Source organism: Staurois parvus, unplaced genomic scaffold (genome assembly GCF_062004578.1).
Source record: "Staurois parvus isolate SC_StPar_1 unplaced genomic scaffold, SC_StPar_1.0 ptg000697l, whole genome shotgun sequence".
NCBI classification, from domain to species: Eukaryota; Metazoa; Chordata; class Amphibia; order Anura; family Ranidae; genus Staurois; species Staurois parvus.
The window spans coordinates 741,695-756,337 of record NW_028318493.1 but is presented as its reverse complement, the minus strand read 5'-3'; the positions used below and the strand labels follow the sequence as shown (position 1 = coordinate 756,337).

Genomic DNA, 14,643 nt, shown 5'->3' with positions numbered 1-14,643 from the left:
CAACAGTAGGATTCTATCTCCATGACTGCTGTGTAAGAGATGATTTCCCTTCACTTTGGAGAAATTTCCTCTAACTTCCTATTGTGATTACAGGACAGGAAGTAAAAGGAAATCTCTCCAATGTAACACAGATCACAAAAGAAACTCCCATTAGGTATTTTCCATTCCCTACTCTAGGGTTTCTCAACTTGGGTTTCTCCAGAAGTTGCTAGGGGTTCCTTGAGCAATGGGAGATTTCTACCGCTCTGATAAGTTCCCACTGACACCATTGATCTTTTTACATAGCTATCTGTAAGAGGGTAACTCTTCTCAAATTCCATCAATGTAAGGAACATTCTTCCCACTGACCATCACACTAATGTATCATGAACTGTAGATATAGTCATTTTTAGCAGGGGTTCCCTGAGACCAAAAGGTTATTTCAAGGGTTCCTCTTTGTTGAAAAGGTTTAGAAAGGCTGCTCTACTCTATCAGAAACAACAGCAAAACGTTTGGGCTTTAGATACACTTTAAACAATACTCATGCTGGTATCGGATGGCACTTTAAATTGGTTTAACTGGATGGACTTGTGTCTTTTTTCAACCAGACTAACTGTATGTAAATATACTTCTAGATACAGGAAATATTCCCACAATTTGCATACACAATTGTATAGTTATCTTAAAGTAGATCTATAGCTGTATTGCAAAGTTTTGGATAGAACAGAGAACAGTTAGAAATCAGATCAGGTGTTTTTCTCTTTGTGTTGTCTTTGTCCTATAGAGGAAATTTCCCTTCAGTTCCTGTCTTGAGACACAACAGAAAGTGAGAAGAAATCTCTGTGACTGTTATCCCCTCTTAGGCAGGTGTCCTTTTTTTCTCTCATTTCCTGGTCCAGTGACAACCGCAAAAAATGTAATCTCCCTTCATAATATCTAGGAACTTTAGAAAAACAGTGGGCCCGAGAATGGGGGTGGGGTTATTAGCAGCATGCTACACAAAAAAAGTATGTAATGGTTGAGGCATGCGCCAAAATAGTTACAATGGTTATGGAATGCTGCAGTGAATTGAAGAGTCTAATAGCAGCGCACATACTGTCCTCTGGGGCTAACAGTGGTAAAGGTAAAAAATTGTCCCTGTGTCATTGCAGTGGGGAAAAATGCTGCTGCATTGGAGTCAGTTGGAGGACTGCTTCGGCATATGTGTCAGTGGGGCAGAGCCAGGAGGCTCTTTGGGGTGCATTGAACTAAGGGGTCCTGTTTTGCTGTAGGGAATGGAGAGGAACTTCAGAGCTCTGAGGGAGGCAGGGTGGATATGGGGCTCTTTGGGTTTTTGAGGGCAACTCTGGGGCTGGGTTGCTATCCCCACCCTCCGTGTACTCACAGTGCAGCACCCGCCTGGGAAGAAAGACAGCTTCTCCTCCTTGTATCTGGTCATGTGACGTCATATGACAAGGGCAGACAATTAGAATGGAAGTCCACTCCTTGCACCCCAGTGGGCATCCATACTGAGAAAAAAGTCTATTCTCAGCAAACGGTCTCTCCCTGATCTCTTCCGCCCACAGTAGGCTGCCATTGGAGGGAGGACAGAGCATAATGCTTCCTCTAGTAACTGTAATGGCCCCTACTCTGTCTGACGGGAGCGAAGAAGCTGTCAATCCTGTAAGTCAGCAGGCAACCAGAAAACAGAGCTGTAGGGCTGCAGCATGAGGAAAAAGTCTGTCTCTCCAGGGAAATTCTGATTAGTTCCCAGGTATGTCCTTCATTTTTATCCTGGTGTCATATATAGCTGAATCTTCCCAGCGGGAAGACTGACAGCAATAAAATCCCAACAGTGGTCTCATGCATCCACGCTAAAAAAAATGTATGATCAAAAAAATAAAATGAAAAAAAAAACGGACAAAAATGTTCACTCCCTATGATCAATGTTTCTGGTGATGTTCATCATAGATCTTTTCTAGATGAATGAATACTGGGCTGGGTATTGCTTGAGGCGATTATCAAGGGTTATGTTCAGATGAGCTTTGGAAGAGGATTGGAGCTTTGGTCTCTTTCTCTACATTATCTGGTTGTCATTGATTATCAGACTATATACCTCAAGAGGATCTCTTCATTTGTAGTCCACTTCTGATGATCTCACTATGGTGGAATACAATACTTCTTTGTACTTGAAGCACGTTCCATTAACTGCAATGTTCAAAAACCAGAACTTTGAAGGACTTTGAACCCATAAGCTGAGATGAAGCATCACCCTGTGGTTCAGGCTGGGCCCAGTGTCCTTCTGGCCCCGCTTCTCGATGGGCTGCTTGACATAAGAGCATTATAAAAAACTGTGTGATGGTTGGACATGGAAGGTTATCTGTGTTTGCAGCTGGACAGAAAATTGTGCAATTCGTTATCGAGGCCGGGAAGTATCAAGGGTTACACCATTAATTTACTTCCAAGACATGGCACGATCCAGAGAGAAATCACAGTTCCATTTTGGGGTCAGGAAGGTATTCATTCCAGATATAGAATTACCACCTGATCCCGGGGGTGAATTATTTTTCTGCTTTTCTCCAGATGCAGCAGAAGGTCACAAGCGTCGGGCGCACATCTTTGTGCCTCTTCCCTGCCGCATCCGACTTTTCTTACCTTCATTTTTCTTGCTCCGGTTATAAAAATAAGCGGAATAAAAACTCAGCACGTCTGCTGCATGTGGCTTTTCATTTCCAGAGTAATCAGCAGAGAAATTGCTTTGTGTTTCATAAATGGATGGCGAGTCTCCTCTGAACGCCGCGCCGTCATTTGATCCGGCCCCTGGTGGCGAGGGGGACCAATTAATCAATGGCAATTTTATCATCTTCTGCTGCTTAATTAGTCTTACGTTTTCTATAACTCGGCGATCAGGTTACATAAGGGACTGAGAGCATATTTTTTTAGCACATGTGAAACTTGAGATGCTGTGCGTCAGCCTCGGAACCGGATCACATCTCAGCCTCTGAGGCCCAGGCGGCTCTGGTGGCCCCCCCAACCTGACATGATTTATAGGACACAAATGGAAGTGGATGTCAGGGGGTCACCACAGATTTCAGCACTAATTAAAATCACATTGTTCGTTGCTGAGTGGTTGGCACTGCTGCCCTAGAATCCTTAGACTGCTCTTTTCATTAGGTATCATTTCCTGGAATACCCTGCACTGCTCAGGACTGCCCTCCACCTATCAGGCCATAGAATCCCTCATTCTCCTCTTCATATTTTGACTGTGTCATTGTGAGAGTTGGGTGTCAGCTTTCTGAGCATTTTTAAAGGACACGTGACTTAAAAACTGCACCAAAAACGCTTGTCAGAGGCATTTTTGGGACACATTTTCAGGCATTTTCCATTGATTTCAATGGGAAGAGGCATTTTTTTGAAATCACTGAACAAGCCCCAAAGATGCTGCAAGCAGGACTTTTTACTCCGCACCGCAATGCTTCAGTGTGAAAACATACATAGATATACATTCACATACGTAGGTATACATTCACATACATGGGGAAGCGTTTTTGGTGAGCTTTTCAGGCGCTTTTTTTAATGCAAAAATGCTACAAAAACTCCTCAGTGTGAGAGTAACCTTACTAAAACTGGTGCAGCTGTGCCTGGTAGCCAATCAGCTCTAGCTGGCTGACTGGCCGAGCCGTGGTGACATTAGTCCTTTACATGTGCATGGGAGTCCCGGGCCACGGCACAGTGCTCTGAAGGCTTGGTACGGGTATGCCGTTCCTTCAAAGCGCATGAGCCAGCTATCAGAAGGGGGTGTATATCTCCTTAAAGGTTCACATTTAGGAGATATTACTTTTACCTACAGGCTTTATTATAAGCTTACCTGTAGGTACAATTATTAAAGAAGTGTTTGCTACCACTTTAATATCACAGCAGGACATCCAGGCACGTGGAGGACTTGAATAAAACTGCAATGGCTTTTATTCTGTTCTAATCCTCTAAAGCCTATTAAACACGATCAGAAAATCGCACAAAAAAATACCGCTTTCGAAGCGATTGTGCAATAATCTGATCGTTAGTAGGCAGCTTTCTTGCAATATTATTTGAAAGGACAAGCACAAAAAAGTTTCTTGTACGATACCAGATCGTACAAATTTCATTTTAATTACAGTTTTTGTCCGAAAATATAATACATAACATAACTTCCAAATTTTTATTCTGTCACACAAGAATTTTCAGAACTTTTTTTTTGCATGCTAGTCTCATATCGAAAGTGATCATTCATCCAATATTCTCATCATGTGTATGGGGCTTTAGTGCCCTTAAGACAGATATGATGAAGAAAATTGCGATTATATGCAGTACTAATGATTAACCCTTTTGCTGCCATTTTTGTGTTTTTTGGGGTTTTTGCCACACACTTAAAAATCATTTTAGGCCTGAAGATTACTTAAAACCTCCAAAACATATTTCTCAAAGCAGAGATCCTGAAAAATTAAATGCTGGCAGTTCTAATTATTTGGGTCACATGAAAAATACACTAAAAGGTAATTTTAGGGCACAAAAATCCATTATATTATCAAATGCTTTGGTAAAATATAAAAGATGAGGTTGCACCGATTAAATAGATACCCAACATGTCAATCCTTAAAACTGTGCACGCCAGTAAAATGAAAACAAAATTTTGGCATCTTAAATTTTTCATAGGCAAAGCTTTAAAAGCCTGTACAGGTCATCAGTTTAGAGCTTCATGGTCCTCAAATTATTGCTCTCACTCTGCTGTGCACAGCTCGTGGGCCCCGATGCAAAAGCTGACCTAGGGTCCCTGTCACCCTCTGTAGGTGAAATTGGAAACTCAGAGCATCCACAACGGGCCTGAGTGGACCCCAGCCTATTCAACCCGGGCTCTGTGAGTCAGCTGAATTGAATTGGCTACGCAGCACAACGCGGCAAGCGCTGCTTTTCCCCAGCGATGCAGTATAAAGCCTAATATAATGGGAAAGCTGCACAGGCTGCTGGAACATGGGCGGAATTGCCATTGCGACTCCTCAAGCTCTGCCCATGGCAGTCAACATTTTCATAGGTGCCCCTGTAATGTATTTTACATATGTGCATGTATTTTTTGGGAGGGTAAATGGGTAGGTTTAAGTACTTCGGTGTGACTTTATGTGACAGAAAGTAAAGTTTATTATAAAAAAGAAAGTAAAGGACAAAAAGGTACCCCTATGTGATACTATTTTTGTGACATGGGCGGAGGCAAATTTACCGGGGTTGCATAGAAGCGACTGGGAGCCTGACTGCTTTCATCTGATGGCCATGATGATGTTACTCCTGTACGCTTGCATGGGAGTGCTGTCCTCAAGGCCCAGCCATTCAAGTGGCCAAACAGACCAAACCTGGAAATAGGACCAGGAGATGGTGGATGTGACCAATGGGAGCGTTGGAGGGCATCCTTTGACAGGTAAGTCTGTCATAATGTGCTGATACTAGAGCTAACAGCTCCTGGGGACCCATTTCATAGAAAACAGCAGAGTTTAATTCCACTTTAAAAGCCTCCTATTTGACCTAGAGGTCAGATTCTTCATACAACTGCCATGTCTAAGGATCTCCATGTGCGTTATTCTCTCCAACTGCTAATCTTTATTTTGTAACTATTCTTTTCTAAATAAACTTTCAGGCCACTTTCAGGCCCCATTCACACTCAGCAATTTGGAATCGTAGACAGAATCACAGAGATTCTGCCTGCGATTCCAATTCACTAGGCAATCAGTGCAAGATGCATTTGGGTGCCATTTCTTCTAAATGGTGCCCTAAATCTGGTGTGATTTTGCAGTGTTGGTCACACAACAAAATTGTGCTGTGATCGCGGTAAATTGCTTCTTTAAAAATTGCATGAAGATTTTCACCCAAAATGGATCAGGAGTTCCTTTTCAGCAACAAACACGGATAGAGCAGTCTTTTGAAGTGAATGGGCTGCCCTATGCATGACATGCAGAATCGAGTGAAAATCACCCAACAAAATCACAAATGGGAACAGGAATTTCCGCTACACAAAGTGTGAATAAGGCCTCAAACCTTCGCCATGAGCAGAAGTTGTTTTTCTTATCAAATAAATAGCACAGTCAGCATTACTTTTGCATATCCATGAATAAACATTTTTACTTACTTGTATATGTAATGTATAGATGTGAAGCTGGTAGCACATAATGCCAGTCTATCATCCATTCCCATTTTCTCTTCATTTAGGACAGTCTCACTTCATGGCTGCTGTAATATAATGGAAAAAAAAAGGACCCTTACTTCACTGAATCAGATCACATCTGTCAGTCTGCTAGTGAGAGTTAAAGTGTAAGTTCACCTTTTCAGAAACAATGGAAAGGTGAACACCGTCCACTCTCCCCGGTCCCCGCTGTACTTCTGTGGCTGATGAGCTGTCAGCGCCCAAGCAGCTGGTGTGGTCTAGAAATGTGAACTCTCAGCTCTTCTATCTCACTCTGATCTGTCCTGGAATCCCTGCAGAGAGAAGAACAGCGATTTTCAATCCCCAGACCACTACACTGGCTGTGTGGACACTGACAGCTCATCACCAGTGGTGGTAAGCACAGCAGGGAATGAGGGGTGGGGAAGGTGTACGGTTTTAGCTCACCTTTCATTTTTTTCTGAACCATCTAGAGCGAGGCTATGTTCATGACATTACCTTATTTACCCTGCCCCCTTAAACAAGAAGTATGGGTTTAAACAAAAAAAACAACAACTTTATACTCAACTAGGTGGATGCAGCAGCAATCTGATGTTGTATCTGTCCCCAGCTGGCACTATACAGAGAACTGAGCGATCAAAGACCACAATCGCTCAGTTCTCCCCCTCTGCTCTGAGAAGAGAGCGGTGACAGTCAGTCTCTGGCTCCCTGCTCTGCCTCTCCAGTGCTCACTGGATCACTGCGCTGGGCTGTGGAGGGGGTGGGAGCTGCTGGCTCTCGGGGGATCACTGAGAGGCTGAGCCAGGTGCTAGTTCAGGCTTCTGGGTGGATCCCAACCATGTGGTCAGCATCTTTTCAGAGCCTGCTCTGGCTCTGTGATGTCAGTCGACAGCAGGCTTCAGCCCACTCTTGATGGAAAACGGGTCATAGGAGTGCAGGACAAACTGCACTCCTGCAATCCATAGAAGTAGTAGAGCCAAAAGAGCCTTGGCAATACTTCTCCTTTAAGTAGAGCTCCATCCATGAATGTGCACACCACTGTGCTTCTCTAAGGAATAGATTCCCTGGGTAATGTATGTATAGATGAGCAGTGTTCTCACCCTAGGACAGGACTACAGAGCACCTCAACCTCTTTGCATTTCTGTAAGTCTAGGCTCACACCTATGCATTTTGCAGAAATGCAGTACAGTCCATTTAACATGATTTCCTAATGGACAGGTTGACATCTCTGCATTTTCACCCAGTGCGTTTTTTTGAAAGGGTGAGGGAGTTTTTTAAATGCAAAATGCTGTGTTTTTGTCTCTATAGACTTCAATGTAGATACTGCAGAAAAGCATGTAGTGCGTTTTTTGATGCATTTTTTGTGTGTTTTTTTTCTGCCCAGCAACAAGTTGAAGAATAAAAAAAAAAAAAAAGCAAAACACGGCAAAAACGCACTGCAAAAAGCACTGCAGAAATGGATTAAACACAAACTGCATAGGTGTGAACCGAGCTTTACAGAGTGGAGGGGCTCTGTAGTCCTCAGGGATAGTTACAAACAGTATAACTGATAACAGTTGGCACAGGCAGCCTGTGGTTTTTCTTGCAGGACCTGATGTTATTTTTTTTTTCGTGCTTACTGAACAGATATAACGAAACACTTGCCATGATATACACCCTGTTCCAAATTATTATGCAAATGATATTTTTCTCATTTACCTAAATAATTGATGTAAATAACAGGCAGCATAATTCTCATGTTATCAACTATTAAGAGTACAATTCACATTTTATTGAACAAACCTCCTAATGATAACAGGATTTTTGTTAAACATAAAACACTTCCAATGCACTGTTCCAAATTATTACGCACAGTAAGTTTCAAAACACTTTATAGGATGTAAAGAACTGAAAATTGTCATTTGTTGTGTTTGCAGCATATTTACTGAAATCAAAAGCTATTTCAATCAAACTTTTAACAACATTTTAACTTTTTAAACATTTGAACAGGTCACTTTACATTGTAACATTGGACCCCTTATTTGATAGCAGCTTCACAAGTCTTGCATCCATTGAACTTGTGAGTTTTTGGACAGTTTCTGCTTGAATTTGTTTGCAAGATGTCAGAATAGCCTCCCAGAGCTGCTGTTTGGATGTAAACTGCCTCCCACCCTCATAGATCTTTTGCTTGAGGATGCTCCAAAGGTTCTCAATAGGATTGAGGTCAGGGGAGGATGGAGGCCACACCATGACTTTCTCTCCTTTTATCCCCATAGCAGCCATTGATGCAGAGGTATTTGCAGCATGAGATGGTGCATTGTCATGCATGAAGATGATTTTATTACGGAAAGCATAGTTCTTCCTTCTGTACCAGGGAAGAAAGTGGTCAGTCATAAACTCCACATACTTTGCAGAGGTCATCTTTATACCTTCGGGGACCCTAAAGGGGCCGACTAGCTCTGTTCCCATGATTCCAGCCCAAAACATGACTCCACCACCGCCTTGTTGACGTTGCAGCCTTGTTGGAACAGGGTGGCCGTCCACCAACCATCCACTACTCCATCCATCTGGTCCCTCCATGGTTGCACGGCACTCATCAGTGAACAGGACTGTTTGAAAATTAGTCTTCATGTATTTTTCTGCCCAATGCAGCCATTTCTGCTTGTGAGCATTGGTTAGTGGTGGCCGAATAGAAGGTTTATGCACACTTGCAAGACTCTGGAGGACTCTACACCTTGATGTCCGTGGGACTCCAGAGGCACCAGCAGATTCAAATATCTGTTTGCTGCTATGTAATGGTATTTTAGCAGCTGCTCTCTTGATCCGATGCATGGATCTGGCAGAAATCTTCCTCAATGTGCCTTTATCTGCACCAACCCGTCTGTGCTCTGAATCAGCTACAAATCTCTTAATAGTGCGATGATCACGCTTACAGCTTTGTGAAATATCGAATGTTTTCATCCCTCATCCAAGGCATTGAACTATTTCACTCTTTTCGGCAGCAGAGAGATCCTTTTTCTTCCCCATATTGCTTGAAAATAGTGCTCTGCTTAATAATGTGGAACACCCTCCTTTAGTAGTTTTTCCTCAAATTGGGCTCACCGGCCAATCTAATTATCACAGGTGTCCGAGATTGTTTTCAGAGATCAAAAGAGCCCTGACACACAATGCCATCCATGAGTTAAACCGAAAAACAAAATATTTAATCTTTGTGACACATAAATAAAATCTGCATAATAATTTGGAACAGGGTGTATTTACCAGACTAGCAGGAGGTTACATGCACTATAATGTATTCTTTTCTGTCTCTTTGGTGAGCTTGTAAAAGTTTGTCTTCTTTCAATCTAATTATGTAAGCTTCAAATGCAACAGAAATTCTGCAAGGGGAAAAAAATTAAAAAAATTGGAGGGGGCAAATATCCATAAATCTAGTAACGTCCAGAGCTTAGAACATACACGGTATAGGTTGGGGACAATGAAGGGTGGAATAAATCCGCGGTCTAGTATTTCTCGGAATGAAATGCAGAAATAGCGTAGGATAGACAGAAGGGCGATGTTTGTCAGCAGAGTGTGTGTGTGCCGCGTACATCAAGCGAATGAGGTTATATATCTGACTGCGTCCAAGAAATGATAGAAATAAATGAATTTTTGAACAGGATATTGCATTTGTCACTTTTCAATCAGAAAGCCATGACAGGGTGATTTAAGACGCTGGTCCATCTGATCCTTTCCCGGGACCGCTCCTATATTACTTCTGTGTGGATGGAGATCGATTCATCTCCTCCAAGTCTGACAGTACACATCCTTTGTAATCTACACACATTTTAATTAGGGAAATAATTAGGACATGAATGTGCCGCCTAATTGCCTCCATTTATTTCAAACAATGACAATGAATTCCCTTTACATGTGAGGGTTTCTTTTCATGTCCTGGCCTTTGTTTGATGTCTGGAGCCATTTTTATTAGGTGATCAAAACATTTTTTTTTTTTCAACTTGTTTGGAAAATGCAAGAAAGGCGGACCTCTAACCGCTCAGTAAACGTTTCTACCTATCACACCTCCTCTTGAGAGAAGGATTGTGGGGTGTAGGATGAAGTATATTTATGTTACTTTATCTTTATTTACACACAGGGACTGCTGGGATTAAAAAAAAACAAAAGCATTTTTAGAAATGCTTCTTTTTTTATTGGATGAGGCATTCAGAAAGAGGTTGAAAGAGAGAAAAGGACATTGCGCCGGATTGTGACCTGGAAATTAGAAACAACTGCTACAAAAGTGACTGCCGAGCTCAATCTAAGTCCCGTGAAGACTGAGATTGAGCTCTGCAGTCACTTTTGCTGTTTTCTTAGTCCGGCTCACAATCCTGCACACTATCCTTTTGTCTCTTTCGGTCAGTTGATCATGTGACCGCGCTTATGTTCATCAGATGATGATTTCCCGGCAAGTGTATATACTGTCTTAACCTTTGATACTGTACCTCGCGACACGGCAAATAAATTGGCAACTTCAGTCACAGAGCCACCAGGTAAGCAGCACCAATAATTTGCCCTCTTTGATGCTCAGTAAGCGCTGACAAAACTCTGTATTACTAGCAGCGCACTCAGTGAATGAGGAAAGTGAGGCTTCCCACCAGTTAGCCAGGTGTCTCATCACACAGCTGAAGCAAAAAAATGTTACATCACTTCTGCTTCTAACACAAAACGTGGTCCCTTTCACACCTGAAAATCATGTAGAGTTTCCATGTGTTTAGGGGGTATGTGCGCGTGTAAAATCTTGTTATGTCTGTGTGAGATCTTGAAGGATCAGTTTTGCCCAATGAACAATGTCAGAGTGCTGTTTGTTGCCATGCAGGAACCAAAGCCCCCCCGTGGTGCAGTGTCTGTCAAGGGATTCTGTACAGTTTCCTTTAAAGTGTATCTAAATTCAAAATGATTTTCAGTTTTGAGTAGAGAATGTTCAGAGGCCCTGTCAGTATTTCTTTTTGTGTCTCATTGAGAACATTTGATGAACTGTTGAATTGTTGCTGATATTTTCTACAAACCGAGTTCTAGTATACCTGTCAGGTCATATTGTAACTTTTTTTTCCTTTTTGTTTTCTCCGTTCAGGTCTGGCAATCGCTAGCGCATTGATAGACATATCCCAACAGAAGTCATTGGACTGTAAGGATAAAAGTTCATGTGTGCGAAATCGGAAGCCTCACCCGCCGACCAGACAGGGGACTTGTGTCTGAAACCACCCAAAAAGGAAAAAAACCCAGACGGATTTTGACAGTGTCGATTTTCTTTTCTATTTTGTTGTCGTTGTTTTCTTTACCTAAAATAAAACCGGCCTCCGCTGAAAGGTCTGCCACCACCGGCCGTCTTGTCTCCTCCGACATGGGTCCACCAACTCTCGCCATCAGGACCTTCCAGGTGCTGCGGGGAGGACATCCATGCATGAGGCCGCCGTGTGTGTCCCGAGTGGAGGAAATCCTGGCGTTGGGCCATCTTGGAGCGACTTGAAAGAGCCGACGAATGTTCAGATAAAAAAGGACAAATGGACAAATATAATTCTGTGTAAATATATTGTGAACGTCCACGGAAGGTGGAATGTGAGTTTGCAGCATGTCCGTAGCCAGTAACGAGGAGAGGGTAGATATTAAAAGGGGTACTTGAACAAGATAAGCACTATCTAGACTTTTTAAATTATTGTCAAAAGGGACAGCAGAGCAGTCAATGTACATAATTCTACCACCGGCCCGGCGCAAAATACACAGACCAGGTGACGGGCAACCATGAGGCCTGCGTTCACTTTATTCATATGCTTCCCGGTACGGATTACAGGACACCCAACATTGGGGAATTACCACTTTTTCTTTTTAAAGGAAAAAGTTTTTTTTTTTTTTTTTTGAATTACCACAAAATACAGTAATAGTCCAGATCAGGAATCATGTTCTGTTTTATCATCCACTCCCCCCATGCGGTAAAAAAAAAAAAAAAAAGTCCACCACTTACAATAAGGAGTCCTATGATTCTTCCAGGATTCTCTTACCAGAAATAGTTTATTTTATTGTTGGTTTAATTTTTAATTTTCTTTTTTTTTTCTGTGTGTGCTTTTTATTATTTGCTTCCCAGCCCAGAATAACTAGTGGTATCATTCAAAAAATAAAAACCCACCCACTATGTCCAACGAAGATCCCCACATGTTTTTCAAATGTGGTTTTGCTTTTGACTTTTTTCCTGTGGGTAGATTTTTTTTTTTAGTGGACCCATTTCTAGACTAGTGAACACCCAAATAGTTACAAGAGGGAATGGGAATTTCTTTTTTATTTGTAAGAATTTTTTTGTCCTTTTTATTGCAAATGACAATAATCATCCAGATCAGTAATCCTGCACTATTTTATTATTCAGACTGTCTAGCGGTACCGTTCATAAAAAGTCCACCACTTACAATAAGGAGTCTCATGATTCTTCCACTTTATTTCTGTTACTAGAATTCGTTTTCCTGTTGGTTTAATTTTTCTTCTTTTTACAGCATCCATGTCAGGAATTGTGTGCTTTTCATTAACTTGCTTCCCAGCCCAGAATAACTAGTGGTATCATTTAAAAAAAAAAAACAAAAACCTAGTATCCCCAAAAAGGAGCCCCACATTCTTTCCAATTTTTAGTATGTGGTTATGCTTTGTACTTTTCTGCGGGTAATTTCCCATTTCAGACTATCGAGCGGCATTGTTTAAAAAAAATAAATAAAAATCCACCACTTACTACAAGGAGCTGCAAATTTCTCCCACTTTTTTTTTTTTTTTGTAATTATTACAGAACGTTCAACTTTTTTTTTTCAGTTAGATTTTTTTTTTCTTGTTAATGGGTTAGTGCAATAAACAGCCTTTTTAACGTTAAGGACACCCGAGTGTTTTTATGACAGTTTTTATCTCTATAGCGCTTTATTTACATAACTCGGTTTCCTGGTACTGCTAATCTCTTAAAAGGCAGGTGAAGCCGCTGTGTACGTACAAAGCCGTTCGCTGGTTGATGTCAGGACGCAAAGCGATTGATGTAACGGATTGTTATTCCTAGCGACACCTATTTTGATGGGCCTTTGTACCAAGCCGGAGGCAGACACCTTGCACGCACCTGAAACATGCTCCTTTATATTGACACAAGATATCACGGGTGACCGGCGACATTGTTTATACATGCTGCAGTTGTGGTAGCGCCGAGGCGATCACTGCGACAAGGACCTTTTGTATCACAGAGGGGTATAGTAAATATCACAGACATACTGAAGCAGAAATGAAAAATGATGTTTTGCGATCCGGATGTCCCATTTTCCCATCTCTCTCCTGTGGGGGGAGGGGCGGGGTTTTATTTTTTACTGTTTACAATGGACTTTATAGGTAATGCATGCCGTTCTGGTGCAATGGAATATTATATTCCTCTTCTGGTTTTTTTATTATTATTATTTGTTTATGTGTTTCATTTTGTAATTCTGTTCCTATGGGAAAATTCAGCTTTTTGTTTTTTGCTGAAAATGTACAATATTATATATAGAACACGATGTACAGTTTGTAACTACGTCATATATGGGGGTGGGGAGGGACTCTCGCCGTTGCATTCGGTTGGGAAATGCGACAGTATTCCAATTATTAAAAAAAAAAAAAAAAAAAATGTGTTTTTATGGTGATACATATGCAACTTCCTGATGTCAGGCTGGAGGGCGCTCCACTTTTTATCGAGACGAAGCTGAAAATTCTTTTTTGGTATTTTGAGTCTTTTTCTTGTTCACACTGGAATTCAAATGACAGTTGTGCGGTTTTGTCAAATGTCTGAATGACGCACGGGGACAAGAATTCACAGAGAAATAAAAAGAGCCTTCAACGTCCCTCTGTTTGTGTTTTGTGGATCTCTCTGGCTGAAAAGGTTAATTGTATCGCCTGATCAATGGACTTCCGGATTGGATAAAATCCAGCATATGGGGGAGGGGGGCATTAATATAACTAGTGCTGCCTAAATCTAGCCCTAGATGGGTCTGATTTTTTTGTTCAGTCAGCAGATTGAACAACAGACAACCGACCCAATTCCCACATCCACACCTTTGGGGTTGAGGAGACCATCCCTGCTATCAGAATGCACTGATGGAAAGAACATTTTTGAGCATGGCGGTTGTACAGAAGTTGATCGTACAACCACAGTGCCAATATATGGGTCAAAAGGGGGTCCCTGCTGAACCAGTAGAATTTCAAATCATCTATGGGGCAGCTGAAGAAATGGGGAGGTTTTCCCTGTTTTTTTTTTTTTTAACTATTTTTTACCATTATAGGCCTCTCCACCCAAAGTGACAGTTTAATTATAGTAGGTGCGCTGACTCTTGTAGATGTAGGGCCACATTAAGACCCTGGGGCAGTTTGGGGGGCCTTTCATACATAGAATAGGTTTACATTCTCAATGACAGTCACACATTTATAAAATGTATGATTCATTCTGTTGTCACGCATGCGCGCACACACACACTCATAGGCCACCTTCCTTAAAGTGTTACCAA

The 14,643-nt window shown here is 41.7% G+C and overlaps 1 protein-coding gene across 2 annotated transcripts in view; it reads left to right on the top strand.

Annotated features, from left to right (window-relative positions):
* Window positions 1–13,983, top strand: part of ATRNL1 (attractin like 1) — an 857,293-nt gene extending 843,310 nt beyond the window's left edge. For both annotated transcript variants that reach the window (XM_089653036.1, XM_089653035.1), the window contains exon 29: window positions 11,229–13,983. In XM_089653036.1, coding sequence (XP_089509162.1) covers window positions 11,229–11,353 — 125 coding nt within the window. In that variant the 3' untranslated portion in view covers window positions 11,354–13,983. The remainder of the gene's footprint in view (window positions 1–11,228) is intronic.
* The last annotated feature ends 660 nt before the right edge of the window (window positions 13,984–14,643 follow it).